At 48.5% G+C, this 19,936-nt stretch overlaps 1 protein-coding gene across 2 annotated transcripts in view; it reads left to right on the forward strand.

The window, feature by feature from the left end:
- The window catches only part of LOC119389483 (matrix metalloproteinase-2), a 208,042-nt gene that overhangs the window by 180,911 nt on the left and 7,195 nt on the right, over positions 1-19,936 (forward strand). For both annotated transcript variants that reach the window (XM_037656768.2, XM_037656769.2), the window contains exons 4-7: positions 12,805-12,963; positions 15,974-16,248; positions 16,522-16,663; positions 19,415-19,678. In XM_037656768.2, the coding sequence (XP_037512696.1) occupies positions 12,805-12,963; positions 15,974-16,248; positions 16,522-16,663; positions 19,415-19,678 (840 nt within the window). The remainder of the gene's footprint in view (positions 1-12,804; positions 12,964-15,973; positions 16,249-16,521; positions 16,664-19,414; positions 19,679-19,936) is intronic.

Consider the following 19,936-nt stretch of genomic DNA (forward strand, 5'->3'; position numbering starts at 1 on the left):
CAGTAACAATCGGCTTGCACATTTAATAGTCCAAGGTGCCAGCCCAAACTAAACATTAAAAGCCAAACAGAACATAGAACAATACGACGACAGAGCTAAGGTATATTGCAGCATATAATAAATAAATAAATAAATAAATAAATAAATAAATAAATAAATAAATAAATAAATAAATAAATAAATAAATAAATAAATAAATAAATAAATAAATAAATAAATAAATCTTTTTTCGCCAGAAATTTAGGGCGAAGAAAGTCTACGAGGGAACACACGAGGTCCAGCTCTTAAAGCTAGCGTTTGTCAGACAACCAATTTGCCTCGTTCACGGAACCAGCTCGACAATACGTGTCAACCAAGCAGTTCCTATGTTGCCTTTAGCGGAGAACGTACCAGGCAGTTGAGAAACAGAAACTGTGCAAGGCACCGTTCATTTTAGAGCACGGGTACGCGACCCCGGAATGAAATAGGCTCGCTCTAGAGAGGACACGTTTTATTGGCAAGCAGAGAGGAAGCACGCGTGATGCCACCGTGACACTGCACGCATTTAGCTATGGGAACTCGTGCGTTGGAGCGCGGACCATCATCTCGAAAGCGCAGTCCCAAACGAGCCGCCTTCGATCATCACCCGCGTGCCTGCCTCAGCGACGACGCTTTCCTTGCGCGCGTCTTCTTGGGCGTTTCTCCTACACGCTGCGCCATTCCAGTGTTCTGCGCCATTGCGCCGGCTAGACTGTTGCAGCTCCGATGGTCATCAGCGCTTGCTTGCCTGTTGGGCACACACTGCAGTGGTGGCTCGGCTACTCTGGCTTTCTCTTGCTAAGCGCCAGGTCCTGGGTTCGGTTCTCGGAAGCAGTGACCACCTATCAATGATGTTTTGAAGCAGTGATGCTATGTAACATAAAACATTACTTATTTTCTCTTTTCGCAACACCAGTGCATTCTGCAAACCTTTCCTTCAAGTTTGTGCGAATTAATGCTGTATGCTGCATAAAAAGCTTTTTAAAGCTTCACCATGCTTTCTTGTTTTTTTTTTCTATTTCTTTCTTCGGAAAACAAAACAAACACCTTCCTCTAATACTCCAAGTAATAAAGTTAGGTGAACAATAGCAACTTTTGTCTCTCGCTGCGACTTTGTTGTAAGAGATTTGCCAGCCGGTCTTACCGAGACGGGCCACGGCTTTCCTCTGTCGCCCGTGAGCGCCCGAGGCATTTCCCCTGTAAAGCGTGCAGCGCCTGCTCTCTCACAAGCCCCAATCGGAAGCCTCCCTTCCGGCGGCTGCGGGCGTCATCTGAAGTAGGACCCCGCGTCGGACTGTGCGTGTGTGTGGCGCCCCGAAATATCCCGAAGCCAAGTGATAAGCCCTTCGGACTTAGAGGTATCGGTGGCGGCGGTCAGCGTCTCGGCTTGCGAAGTTGACAGCGCACGGGCCGCCGGCTGCTCGCTCCCGATAGCGTCGTCGCCGTTCCCGACGCCTTCTCCAGACGTATACCTCAATGCGAACGCTCCGGAGTTGCGCGCAGTGCGATTCAAAGCGTACGACGTATCTCTGGGCAAGAAAGGTAGATCGGTAAACCGCAGTCATTCGAATCATACACAGTTCGAAGTTGTAATCACTGCTTGTCCCTGAATCGCGTAGCATCTTCTGCCAGCAGCAATTGGCTCTAAACTCGTGACTCTTAGGTTTATTCAGTTCTTCGAGCAACTCGTAATTCAACCATGCAAGATTTGAAATCTCGTCCTTTCTCTCTCTTTTTCACTCCCCCTCCCCCATGAGCTGGGGAAAATCGTGGTTAACATCCCTGCCTTTCCTCTTTCTGTATTCCTCTCTGCTCAACAGTCAGCGATCTGAGACTGCCACGGAGTGTCGAGGCGTATCGCCGCCCGCCTCCTGTGTCCAAAAGCCAACGGTTACACTCTCACTCAGGCCGGCGTCGGAAACGCTGCACGGTATTTGTCCGAGATAGCCGCTTCGGTCCGGGCGTCGTGGCGCACGCCTTATTACTACGGCGGCGGAGGCGCTAATCGGGTGCCACGCGCGCGGTCAAGCGGTCTCCCCCCGGCGGGCCGCGCACTTTCTTCTGCTCTCAGGGCGTGTCAGCCGCAGGCCACGCCGTTGCTGCTGCTGCGTCGATGCTCGGAATCGCTCGAGCGGCTTCCAAAGGCGGGAATGCGGAGGCTCGCGCCAAGTTCATTTTTCCGTGTTGCTCGGGCGCTGCTGCAACGTCGGCTTCTGGCAGCGAGGTCCCCGCAGTGCGCTCAGTTAACCCGAAAAGCGACGGTTCGATCTCGGTCGTTGCTTTTATTGCGCTTATACGACCGGCTTGTCTCTTTTGTGTGGCTCGTTTCAGACACCGATCTGTGCAGCTTTGTCCTGAATGGATCATTGAGAAACTTGCTCCAGTAATTTTAGAACGGACGTTTCGCCAGCAAAGATGGGCGAGCACGCGCGCACAGACTCACGGATTCAAACGCGACATCAAATTTTTTAGAATAACGAGAGGTATGCGCAATCGCTCTAGATAACCACGTCATGTCGCGACCAATCTGGTCTCTAATGATAATGCTGGCTTTGATGTACGCGTTCGGATCGAACGTACGCCGATGTGACCCGAACTGAAGATGGTTGAAACAAAAGTATGAGTGTTACTTAGCCTTAAATTGTCCTGTTTCAATCCGTGAGTACTGTACATATGAATATACGTAATGCGTGTCGAGATAGAGAACACGAAGAATGTTTACATACGCACGTATGAACGAGCTACGAGTACATACATTACAGCTGCGAACGTGCGGAAGCGTCGGTGACCTATTACCGTGTATAGTCCCAAAAAACGGCAGGAAGGGGAAGAGGGAAGCTTGCGATCAAAAAATCCTTAAACAGTGGGTGGGTGCTCGAGCCGACGTTTCTACAAGTGGACTTGTCTTCTTCAAGGCTGGAACTGTTCTTCAAGGCTTGAAAAGTTCAAGCCTTGAAGAAGACAAGTTCGCTTGTCGAAACGTCGGCTCGAGCACCCACCCCCTGTTTACGGATTTGTTCATCGTGTATAGTTCCGGTTATTTTGACGAGAAATTTGAACAAGCCTAACTTTTTGCCATTTATATATACTTCAGTCCCTGAAGACTTGACGCGACCGGGTAGTCGTCTATATATATACCTACAGTCAAGTAACAAAACCAAACAAACAAAATAGGAGATGAGTGTAATCTCTCTTTTCACAGCATGTCTCCCTTGGTCAGAAAACAGCGACAACAAGAGCACTGGATCTGTAGTGTGCTCCTAAAACATGTAAGTGAAAGCGTGAGCGCATTATATAAGCAATGAACGCTCCGCTCAACTAGGTAAACGGGGCATACAAAACAACTGCAATACCTATGAGCTAGCTGGCAACATAAAGTGGAATTCAAAGCGCCGTAGTGCGAAGAATTCCTCGTAAACCAAAACAGGCGAGTTTGTTATACATTACGTGGTTACGTCGAAAAAGAATAAAAACCGCTTAGTTTGTTCAGAGCTATCGCTTCGTTCGCTGCAGCGGCACTCGTTGGTGCACTCAGGGGTGCCGTTACCGATCGTTCTCGCCCTGCTGAACACCTGACGCGACGAAAACTCGCCGTGCGCCAGCCACTATACGGCCTCTTCGTCGCGAGTACTTTTTACAGCGACCCCGCGCAACCTACTCCGGCGGAACATTGATCGAAGCTTTGATCCACAACGGCCACGTACACGGATGAAGGAAAGAAAATACATCAACGAGGCACGTGATTTACTTCCGGCCTTTATTGGGTGCCTCGCTATTGCTTCCTGGCAGCGCACATTTCAGCGCTCATGCCGACGTTTATACTTCAAGCGGCTTTCGCTGAAGCGTGTCAAGTTGCTGTAGCCTCCGTCGTTACATTTATTTCAAATGTTGCTTTTTTTTTCTTTCGATGCAATAGTTTAAGCGTGAAGCTCGTAAACTGAAGCGTTATGCGTCACGCCACGTGCACGCGCAAACCCACCAAGTTAAGCGGCGCCCACGTTCAATGAGAGCTGTTAGATTCGTAGGAGAGATATTGCAGCCAATCTTGTTCCTGGACATGATATTAGCGATAACGGCCGCCTAATGCCGGACAGCCCTTACAAACTAAGAGTATCGTGAATACTTCAATACATGGCCCGAGTTCGCGTAAGTGTTCCTTCGTATACAAGTGATGTTTCCCACGCATTGGCTGGCCGTATTCGTTAATGGTGCGTTCAACAGGAAGAGTGCCTGCCATCTGCTCTTACGATCAATTCTGGCGTAATTGGACTTCGCTTTTCATGAACACGAGCATGTGCAGGCTCCTGGAGTAAATTTTCGATGAAATTTACATCATTTATCATATATTGAGCAAGCGCACTCCAACTGAAAACGAATCGCTGCGTTAATTCTTTATGTTGATCTTGTTATCCTAGTGTTCCGTGTTGCACGCTTTCTTGCACCATGTTACGATGGCGATACGCGCAATGTCTATTTTCATTATCATCATCTTCTTGCTCTTATTCTACTACTACTACTACTACTACTACTACTACTACTACTACTACTACTACTACTACTACTACTACTACTACTACTACTACTAATAATAATAATAATAATAATAATAATAATAATAATAATAATAATAATAATAATAATTATTATTATTATTATTATTATTATTATTATTATTATTATTATTATTATTATTATTATTATTATTATTATTATTATTATTATTATTATTATTATTATTATTGCTGCAGATTACCATAAGTGAGACTGTTACATCCACGCTGAACAGGATTCTTTTTCTTTCGTCCAATATAAGGAGAGAGCTTGTTTACTGCACGGACAATCAGCTGCGCGATAGCGAAACAGCAACGCTCACAGTTCTCGCCTTGTGTACGTGCGTGCCGTCACTCCTCGGGCGAGCGAGTGCGCGGCGCAGCTCCCCAAACGAGAGCTGCCAGCGCTTTGTTGCACCGAAGCCGCGCCGTGGAGTGTTCGCGGTCGCCGGAGCGTGGCCAAGTGTGACAGCGCGCGCAGGAGGAAAGTTTCGCCGGCGACGACGATAAGCCGGCGCTTTTCGCTCGGGTCACGAAACGCTGAGAGGCCGCTCCACTCTTTCTTCCTCGGCGGCATTTTCGTGCGTCCGAACGCGCCAGAAAACAGCAGTGAGAACGCCAGCATAACGTCGACGGCGTCAAGGACGAAAGGGGAGCGACGGGGCGTTCCCGCCCAAGCGCGCTGCCGAGGGGGCGGCGTTCTTTTGTCTCTCGGAGACCGCACTCGGCGTCGTGCTGCCGTGCCAGCGGAGGCTGACGCGAAAACAGGGAAGACGATCTTCGGAGGACGGGTTGCGTCGCTTGTTTCGGAAGCCACGCTGCGCTCCGCTTTTTCTCTTTCTATTTTTTACATCGCTCGTTATTTGTCGTCCCCGCTCAGTCGCTTAACGCAACTTTGGGTGCCCTTGTTTTTTTTTTCTTTATCGTACGCGGAGCGGGTTTTGTTTCATGGTTTCTCTCGAAATGGCCCTCCTGCCGGGACTCGGAGCGCGCGTGGCGTTGTTGTCGCGGTCAAGTCATGCATCACTTTTGGTAATTGCGCCCATCGATCACGGACGCCTCGGAGCGGCACCGCGGGGGCTCCCTAAACACGTTTCCAGCATTGGGCGGGCGGCGAGCAGAAAAGGAACGCGGGGAGGTGGCCACCTCTTCCGAGAAGTTGGCCCGAAACCGGCGCCGCGGGCGACCCGCGCGCCAGCCTGGATGACGCCGCCGGCGAGCGAGTGAGTCAGTTGTAGCGGCGAAGACGACGACTTCAAAGTCATCACGGTACGAGGACAATTTGCTCACGTTTTGCCCATCACTAACGACCGGTACTGTAAAGGATCGGCTCTGGGCTTTTTTTTTTTTTTTGTCTGCACGATAGTGTATCAGCGCCGTGTTTGTGTCCTCTCGTTTTCGTCTTGTCCAAGCGCTGTTTCTTCCCTCGAATTCAGAATGTACCAACCAGCCCAATACAAGACGCTAATACAGGTATATATTCGTTCAGAGTACGCGGTCCTTTCTAGAGAGAGAGAGAGAGAGAGAGAGAGAGAGAGAGAGAGTTGAATTGCTGTGCTGCGGTGAAAAAGAAATTGATATCTGGGACATGCCAGCCGACTTGAAGAGAATATGCTTGCAAGCAACGAAATTCGCAGGACACACATTCATCCACATACATTTTCGCCAACTCTCGAACGTTTCAGGGATGCAACAGCCTAAATAGGATTTGTAGCAATTTTTGGAGCAGCAAAATGTTGCTTTTGGAGCACGAAAATCCACATTTGGAGCAGATTGAGAAAAAAAAAAAACTGAATTCATGCTAAAAGCACGAAATCCCAAATTTGAAGGAGTATAACAAAGAAGGCTTACTTTTAGAAAGGAAAAAAAAAAATACGCACCAACCATTCAACGTCAGTTAACTCGCGCAGAGTGCACGCGAACACTCCTGTTTCAGTGCGCACCTGGCAGCTTCGAAATTCCGGAGATTCGTAAATCAGGAGCACGTGGGTGTGGTGAAAAAGGAAAATTGGCGTATGTTTTTGTCTATTGTTTCTCAAGGCCACAGAAACGCCATTGTAAGGACCGAGTGGTAGTTCGTCACGTTTGCGAGTGTGTGGCTCAACGGAACAGGCGACAAGAGAATACGCACGAATAAGTTTCAATAAACATTTATGGGGACAAGGGATTCTAGGGACGATCACGGAGAACAAGCACGGAGATAAACACACGTAAATTAATCTGAAAGTCTTAACCGCGGAATGTCCGTTCAAGGTAGCAAGAAAACGAAGTCTCACGACTCGTAGACGACGTTGCCTTGACGAGGGTCAGTCCACATGCGGCGACGAGTGTCGTTGAAGGCAAGCCCAGGCACGCAGGTGACACGTCCCGTGCGCTTCACAGCAGGAAGACAAGGCCTCCGTAAGGCCTCCCGTTTGATCACGGCCTTGCGCCGTCCCAGGTGGCGACGGTGTTCAGGAACTCGTGACGCCTGCCCGCCGACACAGTGGAGCCGCGCCCTGTACCGGTAGCCTCAGGCAGGTACCTCGGCTCCCCAGGCCTCACCCAGAACAGTCAGGAGGGGCTCCCCGGACAGCGCCCTGGTCCGGCACGTCCTCGCTGGAGCCTCCGCCTACGCCCGAACCACCAGGCAAGCGCCAGTCCTCGCTGAGCACGGCCACGACGAACTTCTCGGACAGCGCCCTGGTCCGGCGTGTCCTTCGGCTTGCTTCGCTCAGCCCTCTGCGCGTTCCACACGCGCCTCTCTTCTTTCTCGTCTTCTTTTCTTCTTGTGCCGCCGCCGCGCGTGCCACCTGCTCCTGGCTCGCCTTAATGTCGCCGTCGTCTTCATTCTCACAAACATTTCAAAATTCCACCAAAAGTTCAGAAACATATAAATTTCTTTCAGAAATTCCCTTCATTCATTACAGCCATACACAGCAGCTCCAAATAATTGCCAATAATTTTTTAGACGTCAGCGATCATACTAGTACTCGTAATTACACGACGCGTGCACGAATGAGTAATTAAGGAACAAAATATGCTGTGTCCCTGACAGCTAGTACTAATAGCCTTTTGTAAATCTTAATACGCTGGTCTGCAGGACACTAGTGTACTGCGGCAAAAGTGGCTTCAAAAGCGTTCTGCACGCAATAAAACAAGCATCAGGAAATTTGAGAACCACTGTCCTTTTTAATTGCGATAGCAATTATATGGACACTCTCAACGTGTTTTTGCCGTCATGTCCCGTATAAAGTCCACATGGATAACATCCCCCGCGCATAGCAAGTTCTACCGCGGGTAAAAGCGCGCGAGTGCAGGCGACGAACGCGGCTGAAGTAGAGATCAAAGGAGCCGGTTCATCTCCCTCGTTCGAAGGGCGCATGCGATAATACCACTCAGCTCAGGAGGCCTGCCATCGAAGCAGAGAGGAAACGCCCCGGCCGTCTTGAATGAGCATGAAAAGACGCCACGGTTGGGGGTCGCTCGAGCAGCAACTTTGAACTTTGATTATCAAGGCGTGGTCGCTATCGCTGGCGCGCGCTATCTCGGCAGCCATCAGCGGGCGGCTCGTATACCTTTCTACGTGCTGCGCTCTCAATGCGAAGACACTGTGCAGAAAGAGCATCGTTCCCTGGAGCGGCCGTATTTTCTTACACCAACGTTTTGTAGAGTTACGCGAGATCGGATACAAAAGAGTTTGCTGCCAGCCTCACTTCGTATAACATTACAACTTTTTTTGCTATCGCATTCATTACTTTGTCCTTGCGGTGTAACTGACTTTTTTCTTTTCTTTCACGGGGGGGGGGGGGGGGGGGGGTAAGGGTCTGCGCGGCTGTATTGGATGATGATGCCCACACTGCAGATCACCAACGCGGCCTCCATTTTTCGCTAAAATTTGCGCAACTGAGAAAATTTTGAAGCTGGTCGGGCATTTTGGCGCAGCGTGGCGCAATTTCAACAAACTTCACGGTTTTGGCTCAGCTTGGCGCAAAAATAACGAATCGTATCAAATTGGCGCAATTGGCGCAGTTGTTGCATCCCTGACGTTTATATAGACAGAATGCGTGGACGTCTGTGCAGAACGGTGCCAAAAAGCGCAAAGCGCAACAACACCGCAAGTAGTGATTGTTCTTCGGAAATTAAGCAGAACGTTACAAACCAATTAAGACATTTGTTGTTGTAAAAGCTTCGCGCACAGAAAGGTACCATGGCCTCCATCTGAGAGATGTCCTGTCGTAGCGAGCAAGCAATTAAAGCAAGCCCTTCATGCTCCGTGACGTTGTCACCATTGGAGATGTGGTGTGTACATACACATACAGCTTTTTTTTTTTATCATCATGCCTTGTTCGACACATGTCAAAGGCCGAGAAGAGCAAAACCTATCGGCCCTTATAAAGGCAGCAGGCTTGTAGGCCTGAACCAAAAAGCTCCGAAAGGCCGCCTCTGTCTCGCCGAGCGACGTGAGAGGGGGCTTATTTCACGAAGCCCGTGAGCACATTCCGGCACATATAGGCAAGTAGGCGCCTCGGGCGCATTACTGGGCGAGCCTAAGGAAAGCCCAGGAGCTGTAAAAGTGGCGGCGTATCGATTGAAGAACGCAAGGAAGTGGCATCAGCAGCCGACGACGACGACGACGAGAAAGCCACAGCGCCAGCACATTTTGTCAGGCGGTGGCCGCGTGGCACTTCGCGAGAGGAGGGAGACGGCCGTGATTCACTTTCGAAGAAACACATTTCGTGCCTCGGCGCGTTTCCCGCTCTTTCGCCGATGGTGCTCGCTTTTTTTTTTATCTTTCCCCTCCATCTGGCTCGCGCCAGAGAGGCCTATTGTTGCGCGATAATGTATTCATCGCGTTCGCGGGAGCGCCTCTTGTTCGCGATCGCTGACTGTCCGCCGCCTGACGCGCGCCGCGCATCTCGTATGCACCACGTTTTCACGCCAAGCAAAACTCGCTTAAAAGGATGCGCGCCGCATGCGGATGCGATGCATGTAATATATACCAGTAGCGGGGATAAGATGTTGCGCTACAGGCTTGATGCGATCCTTCGAGGCCGTATCTGCAGTGAAAGCAGAGAGCGCGGGATCTTGACGTCACGAATATTGTTACTTGAAAGGGGCCCGTCACTTTCGGGGCTTCTACATAAGAAACGAGCGGTCCTGCATTCGCTCGAATGAGCACGTTCTGAGCCGACAAAAATTTGCCCCGAAGCTAGACTCGCAGTCTTAATTCAAGTAGAAGTACCCGTATAAGCATGATCCTGCGCGTTTACTAACTATTGGGTAGGCTTCTTTAAATAAAATAGTCAGGACCCATTCTTATTTAAAATATTTCAGCGCTACTCCTGACGAAGACAGGGCAGTGAAGTGCAGCGCCCGCCCTGTCGCGCACTTCTCTGTCCTGTATAGTCAAAAGTAGCGCTGGAATATTTTAAGTAAGAATGTATCACCAACCAGCCCCACAACGTGTTTTGTTAAGAAAATCAGGGCCCATGTTCATAAAAACACCTTACGCTAAAAATTTTCGTAAGGGAATATTTCAGCCAAACACGATGTGGCACATACCATTAGCCAAGCATGATGATTAACCATGTGCATGACTTCGAATGTGCATGACACTGCGTCCACGGCACACTTCGATATTCCGAAAAAAAAAATGAAATTGTTTTTAAAGCATCTGCTTCTTATTTTCTTTGCTTTTCCGTATACAGATAGAAGGAGTCTGTACATAGAAATAAATAGCGAACGCGTCGTCCTGAAAAATTGAAAGAAGGTCATACATCAGCCAATGCAGCTGTATAAGAGCACTGTGTACATGCACGATAACACAACCAGTAAATTTCGTTGTTTTATAAAAGCGTTACTGAAAATCTCGCGAAATTTTTTTCACCAGTGGAACTCGTGCATACTTTGTCATCTTAACTACGGCGCGCAATGTTGCCGCCGAAATAAAACCGAGTGTTTACACCGCAGAAAACTCCTCAGAACTTTTTCCCCTTCACCCTTCTGGCAAAGAGCGGAAACTATTTTCCTAGGATATGAAACATGTTGGAACATAAGTTCTGCCACAAAGCAACCACAAAGGCGATCACTGACACATTTTATGTGACAGAGGGTGCGGCATCCGCAGAACCAGCTGGTTCCTCGTACTCCGAAATCATTTCTCTCCTTTACTCTGGTGCTTCGCAAGTGGACGCGCTGATGCGTGGTTCGACGCGAAGTATTGATGTGTTGGGACCTTTTGGAGACTACTAGAAAAAAAAAATAAAAAAAAAACAGAACAGGAATGAGTACGAAACCAAAAGAGCGATGAGCGAGGCACGTAGGAAAAGGATCGACGCTCATTTGTTGAGCATGAAATAAAAAGTAATGCTCAAATTGTGAAAGGTTGTGCAAACACTAAAGGCACGACGTAGACCAGCAAACACTGACCGGAATTTAGAGTTGGATGGACGCTGGGCAAACGGGGGGCAGAGATCTTCGCGCAGCAGTGTTCTAAACAGCCATGACAACAGGGTCCGCTCCCTCGGAGACGGCGGCGGAGCCAGGGTTCAATTCCGCCGCATACTTTTTGTTTGTCTGAAGTGATTGCGTCTGATGTTCCTCCAGGTCGTTTCTCTTTCTCTCACCAAGTTTGCGCGAGGAATACGTGCCCTGCGAAGGGCCCCAAGGAGACCTCCTCGGGCCCTTTGCTCGGGTAGAGGTTGTGAGGCTCGACACAGTAGTGGACCCCGCTGCTTGCCACCGCTGCTGCCACCTCCGCGTCAGCTGTTCTCAATGGCCGCAGAGCCCGAGCGGGCCTTATTTGACGACGCCAGAAACGCGTTTTTCTCGGCAGGAAAAAGGGAGGACGTAGGGGGAAAAAAAAGAAAGGAAGGAAGCACTGCAAGAGGAGCTGCCGCCCAATCGGCGCCGCCGGGAGAATGGAGCGGTCGAAAGCCAAGACGGCGATGTGGGCCGCAGGAGTGCATCTCTCTGGGCGACGTCGGCGCCGCGATGAGGAGGGAGGACTCTTCGATCGGCAGGTTTCCAGCAGTAGCGGCTGCTGTTGAGCGCTGCTTTTTGGTTATTACGGGAAAGTCCACGGCGCGCTCACGCAGGACCCCGTATACGGGCCTGCGCCCGTCCTCTTTGTGGAGTGCGTGCTTTTATGCAAGGGCGCGCTCCTCGCCTGCATTTCGCGGTCAAATTGTGTCAGGATAGCGATTCGATGCACCATATACACTAATCCCGATGCGGTCATGCGGCATCCTGGCAACTTTCGCTAACTTTCTTTAGTCCGGTTTTCATCGAACTTCCTTTTTGTATAGACGCATGCGCCTTCATGATCTGTTAAGGGGATATCCATCTCGTTTTGTTTTGTTTCGGCGAGGTAAATTGCACTCATATGAACGTATTTACGTGTGCTCTTTCAATAAACCTTCAGTTGCGAGTGTGCACTTTGTGTCGTCGGTTCCTCCCTTCTTATGTCCTTGTTCCCGCGCAAAGTGTTAAAAATGGCACAGGTTCTCATTTGGCTCTTCATTGTCGCAAAAGTGGTTGTAATCCCAGTTTTGATAGGACAAATTTTGCACAGGCACAGGGATCAGCGCACACGAGAAATAATGGAAGCTTTTTACATGTCATTGGAAGGTCACATGTGCGTCAGCCAACCTTCGGTAGCCTTGACACAGGCTGAAGTGTGATATCTCAGAGATAAGTTGCCTCATGTTCATGACTAATCACTCACGTAGGGTATTTTGTTGTTGTTTATACTTTTGTCGCCTTGTGCATACGTGATGGTCTTTTGATATCCTTTCCCAGATGCTATTTATTGTTCGTTGTGAAATAAAGTTTCAGTTGCGAGTCAGCGCTGTGGTCTGTTGTTTCTTCTCTTCGTCCTCGTCCTTTCGCGCGTTTTATTCATTCAAAATGGAATCACACCAACTTGCCCAGTTAAACGTTCTAATGCGAGGACCTTTCCGTTCTGCGCAGCCAACGTTTCGACAAGGGGAATTGTCTTCATTAAGGACCCTGACAAAGACCAGTTCCATGGGAAGTGATTTTGCGCGTACCCAAATAGCTCCGGGTACTCAAGGGGACATTTTCACATTCGAAGCGCCATACCCTACATTTATACGTGCTCTTCCGTACTGCGATTCGGGCTTTTTTGTAAGCCCGCGGCGGTATGCGTCCCATAACTGTGGATGCAAAAGGCCGAAAACTCTTGGTGTCAACTCGAGGTGTTCTTAAGCCCTTCTTTTCCTTTTGTGCGCAGAGGTGAGCCTGTTCGCTGTGGCGGCGCACGAATTCGGCCACTCGCTCGGCCTGTCCCATTCGTCGGTTCCCGGGTCGCTGATGTACCCGTACTACCAGGGAGTCAAGGAGGACTTCCAGCTGCCATACGACGACAAAGTGGGCATCCAGAGGCTCTACGGTGCGTTCACGTGTGCGCGCGCACCATGTCCATGGGGCGTTCGCATGCGTATTCGTTACTTACGTTACGTATTGCACGAAAGTCGGCACAGTATAACTGCGGGGCCCGTTGAGTCCCTGGTTGCGTAAACACATACATACTTAACTAAGGAAGTTCACGTCTGTTCCATGTAAAAGCGAAACTGTACATTGCTTACGCAGAAACACAAAAAATTACACAATTATAAGGACGTGCTACCACAATAAACATATATCCCTTATGAAAATTCTTACTGAAAAAACATTGAAAAGTTATTGGCCCGTGTCAAGAAATGGCATTGAAAGTACATTAGTTGAAATATTGTTGCGGAAGTTGTTGACAACTATGAAAAAGTGGCCGCAGACTTCTCACCGAAAAATCTTCGAGCTGCTCATTATTGATTTATCGTTGAAAATATGTTGAATATAGGCCCCCGTTAATTACAGAACAAAGGTAAGTAGAGGCTAGACTTTTAATGTGATGCATGTTTAAAATGAAAACAATGCTATAGACATACTTCCACAATCTGAAGCTATTTTAAGTCGAAGTTGCCGGTCGAACTAACAGATGCCTGCTTGAGTCCAACAAGAGGAACGAGGCTATGCTGGCTGCATATTGCACTTATAAAATGATATCTATCACGGAGTTATCCCGTGAACGCAGGCTTGGAGGCACGGATAGACTTCACAACAGTTTTATATTGCTGGTTTTAACATGCAGCTAAATCTTGGTATAAGAAACGAGTACTCATGACATTCATGCCTGTATTGCTCTTAATAACCGTTCTTCGATTTATTCATTTTTGCTGTCTTTCTCAACGCCTTTGGACTTGTTTCAATAACGCTTTGCTACTTCATCATCAACTTGTTTAGGCAGTATCGCAGCTTCATTAACTTTTCGTTTTTCATTTAACATTGCGGAATGACCGGCCCATTAAGTGGGCGCACTTTTGACGTTTTACAGCCAATAAAAATATTTATTATTACTTCTTATTGCGCCTTTCCTTATAATATTTCGGTTACGTCATTTGCTTGCTTGCTTATGCCTTGATTCTCGGCTCCTACCCACTACGCGGGGCCCACTTGCCCACCATGCGCATTTCTGGCTTCTTTCTTTCTGTAAATTTTCGCTTCCCTCGCTAGAATAATTACTTCTCTTAAATTGTATTCCGCCCCACCATGGCTTAGCATAATCATCATCGTCACGACGCGCCTTTAAAACGTCTCTGCACTCGCTGGGACTTGCAAGGCAAGCAAAATATTTCACTTGCGAGGCGAAAAGAGAGGAGGAGCATATGCACGTCCAGGCCACAAGCAACGAGCCGGAAATTTGACATAGCAGCGGGCAAAGCAATCAGCGTCTCAATGAACGTTGCACCTGCGGAAGGCGCCAGGAATCTTCTCAGCGATCGGTCTGAGGCGTTCTCTGTATGGAGGCACACAGACTTCGTGGCGAGCCGTCGCGCGCTGTGCGTTGAAACCGGAGGAGGCCTTCGATCGCTTCTCCGCCCATTTCGCATTATTTCCACAAACATGCGCCTCCGGAAATTGGTTGCGAGGCAGCCAACAGGAAATGAGGAAAAAGAAGTGTGCATGTCATTTACTGTTTGTTAGTTATGTCGATATTTTACGCTGAAACAAACTGCGCCGGAAACCTAGGCAAATATGAATAGGCAACATGAAGGAGCCACAGACGGTACATATACTACTATAGTCAAAGTACGTTAAAAGCTGTCCCATTTACTTTTATCGATTGTTGTTTAGCTCTTTAATGCGACGTACTTTACCGCACCGCTGCAACCGACTGAATGACGAGCCATCATCATCTTATTTTCATCTTTTTTTTTTTTCTTCACTCGCTAACTTTAAGAAATAGAGCACACTCCTCCTTCATCAATACATTTGATACTGTCTGCACGTCCTCCCCCAAAAGGAAAGTCGGCGCATATCCGGGGTATTTCCGCCGAAGTGTCATCGTGCCAATTCAACGCTGCGAGTCGTGCACTATACGCAATAGCTAACCTTACAGCCGTTCGGATCACGCAGCGCGGAATTAACCGCAGCAAAAACGCGAGGGGAATCCGCCCTTCAGGACCTCAAAAAGTTCTTTGACTGCACTGACGGTCCGAAAAATTAACTGTAAATGCACTCCGTGTTGCTCGATTAAGCCCGTATGTTCATCTCTTTCGCCCTTTCTTTTTTTTTTTTGTCATTTGCAGCCTCCTACGGTGGCAAATATGCGAAAGCATGCGAAGAAACGGGCTGCGTTCTTTCGTGTCCGGTCATTTTATTATTATCATTATTATTAATTCGTTTACTATGAAAAAAAGGCTATCTTAGAGCCAGCTATCCCACCAACAAGATATTAATATTGAAAACACACACGCAAAAAAAAGACACAAGAAAGAATAAAAGAATAAGAAAAAAAAAATAATAATCCGAAGCCCTACGTAGACATACGATCTCTGGCGTATAAAGAATACCTCTGAGGACATGAGTCCGTAGAGAGTTTTCGTGCACTTACATATAAAACGACTGTGAGATGTTCATTAACACACGATATGATGAAGAGAATCATAATGTCAATTACAAACAGCTAATTAAACTTGTATCCATTAAAAATATCACTAATAGCAAAATATCACCAAGGTCGAAACACTTAAATCGTCTCGTGTCTTTGCCACCATCGATCGTCAGCAGCAGGCCCTTTTCATAATCCGCAAGTGCGCTTTCCTGCGCTGCATATTCGCTCAACTAATGGCGACGCCTGTCGTGCTTCAAGTGGAGACGAGGTCCTAGTTGCACGTGCTTGTTTATTGTGCATGTTCATAGATGAGTATACGTTTTCCACGTCATAGGGCAAGCACACTGCGCTGGATGTTTGCAGAAGTGACTAGCCGCCATTAATTGGGCTAACTGCATCGCAGGAAAGCTAGCTTTGCAATTATGAAAAGAATCTATATCTGGGGTGCCTCGGTTCTCGCGCTGTGCAGGCGCCAAGTACCCGACCAAGTGGGCGTCCATGCAACCCATCATCCCGCGGACGACGACTCCGTCCCCAGCGGGAAGAGGGCCGCATGGACGACAGCCGGTCTCGGGAGGAGGAGGAGAGCCCCGGGGCAGACCGCCCCAGCAGCCACCAACGCGCAGGCCGCCCCAGCAGGCTCCACCGCAAAGGCCGGTGGACGACGGAAAACCCGACGGCTGCAGTACTTCCATCGACGCCATCGCCGTCATTCGACGCGAGCTGTTCGTCTTCAAGGGAAAGGTATATGCACGCTCGCCTCTCGCACTCTTTAACAAGCGGCACGTCCGGAGCTACTAGCGGTGTCGATAACCAGTCCTTGAGAGCCACTAAAGCCTCTTCTCTGCCTTCGTCTTGTGCACTTGGCTCACCTTTCAACCAAGTAGGCGGATCGCGTTCCAAATTGCACACACCGCCTTTCCTGCTTCTGACGTCCTTCTGCATGTAATACGAATAGATCATTTTGCCAAAGTGCTTCGCCCTTTCAGAGGAAACTTGTGTGTTGTCCCGTTGCAGTACTTCTGGCGCATCAACGAGGAGGGCCTCAAAGAAGGCTACCCCGTGGAGATCAGTCTCTTCTGGTTCGACTTGCCCGCTAACCTCGAGAAGATCGATGCCGTCTACGAGAGGCCCGACCAGAAGATCGCCTTCTTCATAGGTACGTTGGGACTGACCGCGTGCCTGTTTTGTGTGCCATAGAAGAGTATTCAAGGGCTCGTTTCTCTTTGTTAGGCGCAACCTTAATGAAAGTCAAATCTAGGTATAGGGAACGTTGTTTGTGGGGTTATAACCGTATTGTAGTAATTGTGATATAAATGTGAAGAAATTAATGTGGACGAAAAGACAACGTGCCGCCAGCAGGGACCAAACCTGCAACCTTCGTATTACGCGCCTGATGTTCTACCTATTGAGCTACGGTGGCGGCCGTCCTCTCGTCCGCTTTTTCGGGCATTTGTCGGCACGCAAACCTGGGAGTCTGCGTCGCTCGTAGCCATGACAGCGTGTGGAACACTCTTTTTTGCCAGCTGGCCTCATGGAGCACGTGATCCCTTAACAAGCTGACAGATGACCAATAAACCCTCGCATACTACCTGAAGGCATCATGGTAGCATCGTGGTAGCATCGTGCTACCATGATGGTAGGAGCATGGTAGCATCGTGATGTGAAACTGCTGCAACGCGCATCTCGCCGCTATCGCGCAAGATTCATTTCACGAACTTCGAGCTTCCGCTGCCGCTTCGTCCGCCATACTCCCTAATTAAGAAGCGAGCGGGGGCGCTGACACGCCGAAACGCACGACACCACGGCTCAAGAAATTAACGCTACGTCGCAGCGTCGCATATGACGCGGAGGGTCCGGTCTCTGCGGCTGCTCCACGCATCGGTCAGAATGGCGCAATATTCGCAACGCACAGCACGGCATTCTTGCGGCATTGTACGTTAGTTTGTTGTTTTATCTATTATTCTGCAAGGGTAAAAAGAGTCACTTTCAAAGAGAAAACGAAAAGTGCCGGGAAAAGCTAGGTCACGCGCACCAACTTGTGTTAAAAATTCTCGCCAATCGGGGGAGGTTGTCCAAAAGTGCACTGGGCGGACACTTCGTTTACCGATCGTTTGATATCGAAGCCCTATCCACTACGGCAGCTGTCGTAGCGAGTGCATGGTGCTTCGAAAGGTTAGATTCACTCAGGGCCGTACCCAGGAGCTTTTTTTCAAGGGGGGGGGGGAGGGGGTGGCGTGTCTTTGGCGACTGGTGGAAATTTCGGGGAGGCCAGAACCCCCCACCCCCCCTAGCTACGGCCCTGGATTCACTAAATCATCACTTCGCCATTGCAAACAGCCCTGTTTGTCAGCTCTTTTGCAGTCCGAGGAATTGACGATCGCTAAATACTCCTGCATAGGCAGGCCTCTCGTATTCGTAAACTATAATTTCACAATACCGAACGCACCGCTCTTATCACGAGAAGACACTTGGTAAGCGCGAAAACGCGCAAGAAAATATAGGTGGCGACGCCGCTTTGAAAATCCCGCACCAACTCGCCGTGACGTCATAGATTTTGGCAGTATCTGCTATGGCCTACGTAATCGTTTGTGGCTAAAAGTTATTTACATTGTGTTCTAAGGGACACAAAGTGTTAACATAGTAAGGTTTAAAAGGTTTCTTTGAAACAATGTGACCAAAACATGCAAAAAGACTTCAAAGGTCGTGACGTTTCCGGCACGAAATTCAAATATGAAACCTTGACATTTACTCCTCTTAGTTACTTATTATGTCTAAATTAATGACAATTGAGTTCCGAAAGAATACTTTACCTGTATAAACTGATCGAATGTTTCACTTTAGTACCCCGTTACAAATACGAGTCAGCTCAGGCCCGGTAAGCTTGCTTCACTGCAGCAGTACCAGCAGTGCAGCGAAGCTCACTTTACCATTCAGTCCCTGCCGGCGGCAAGTTATCTTTTCGTCCACTTTACTTTCTTCACATTTATATTTTAAATACTACAGATAACACCCCCTATACTTTCCTTGGCGTTATTGTCTGTTAGTTCTCATTAATATTGTGTCTAACAAAGAAAAACGAGCCCTTAACAGTCATCTCCTTTAATATCATAGTTTCTCAAAGAAAAAAGCTTTGTGCTCAGTATAACAGCGCTCTATAATATTAAACATCATTCCCGTGTTCAACTTTGTTCGCGTATCCCTTTGTCAGCAAACTGATCGGAGCTAATGCGCGATGTCACAGATTAGGCGTCATCTTCGAGGTCGTGTGCTTAGACATTTCTTCAATTGTGCAAAAGCTTTGTTTGCAGATGTATCGCCTAAGTCACGACATGACATCACCAGGAGTTTCTGCTGAATCCCCCCCCCCCCCCCAAAAAAAAGTAATGATGTAGCGATCTGCATGTCGTCTCATTCATATTTGCTTGCACGCCAGCGTCACACACTCGCATGGTCAGTTACTAGCAAAGGTAATGAAATCCAATATGTCTCTAATAGAATATTTCAAGTCAAGTCAGCGCCACCTATTACAGGATTCCCCCCCCCCCCCTTTTTTTTGTCCCCCACTTCACTTCGCGAATTTTAAAGAATCTTCGTACTAACTTGTGCACGGTAACATAATTATTGCTCATCAGCGATCTGCTGACCATTCCCATTCATCATCAAAAGTGGGAACTTCCATGATATGGCACCGCACCTGTGTTTCGTTTTCGTACCTTTTGTGAGACTATTAGCTTTTCCTACGGTTGAATGCACCAACCCAAATTTAGCTTATCTTCGGAAGTGCAAAGATGCGCTAGCTTCTTACCAAGGCTACATTGCAAAAAATGTTTGCACTGTTCAGTGCTGTAAGTGAGGGAATCATTTCTTTTTCATAACGATCCGAACACGCACTTGGCCATGCCCGCAGGTCGCCAATACTGGCTGTTCAGCAGCAACCGTCCCTTGCCTGGCTACCCGCGGCCACTGACTAACCTAGGCCTGCCGGCCAGCTTGACGCACGTGGACGCAGCCATGGTGTGGGGACACAACGGGAAGACGTACTTCTTCAGCGGCGACCAGTACTGGCGCTATGACGAGTTCGACCGCAGCGTTGAGTTCGACTATCCACGACACATACGCATGTGGAGAGGCGTGCCGCACAACGTCGATGCTGCTTTCCAGCACACTGACGGTGAGCTCTCTCTAACGGTTGCTTAAGCTGTACACTCCACACATTCGAATGATAATGTTAGTAGAATACACCGGGGCAAACTCATGTACCTCTATCATACTCAAGTCCTTGTAAAAAGAAAGTAGGTGGCAATACATCATATGCCACAGTGAAAGTCAATTATGCGTGACGAGATGAAATGTTCTTGAACACACAGGGCGTCGCTGGAGCCAACGTTTCAACTAGCAGTCTTGTATTCTTCAAGGCTGCAACTGCCTA

The sequence above is a fragment of the Rhipicephalus sanguineus genome, chromosome 4, assembly GCF_013339695.2.
Source record: "Rhipicephalus sanguineus isolate Rsan-2018 chromosome 4, BIME_Rsan_1.4, whole genome shotgun sequence".
Classification (NCBI taxonomy): domain Eukaryota; kingdom Metazoa; phylum Arthropoda; class Arachnida; order Ixodida; family Ixodidae; genus Rhipicephalus; species Rhipicephalus sanguineus.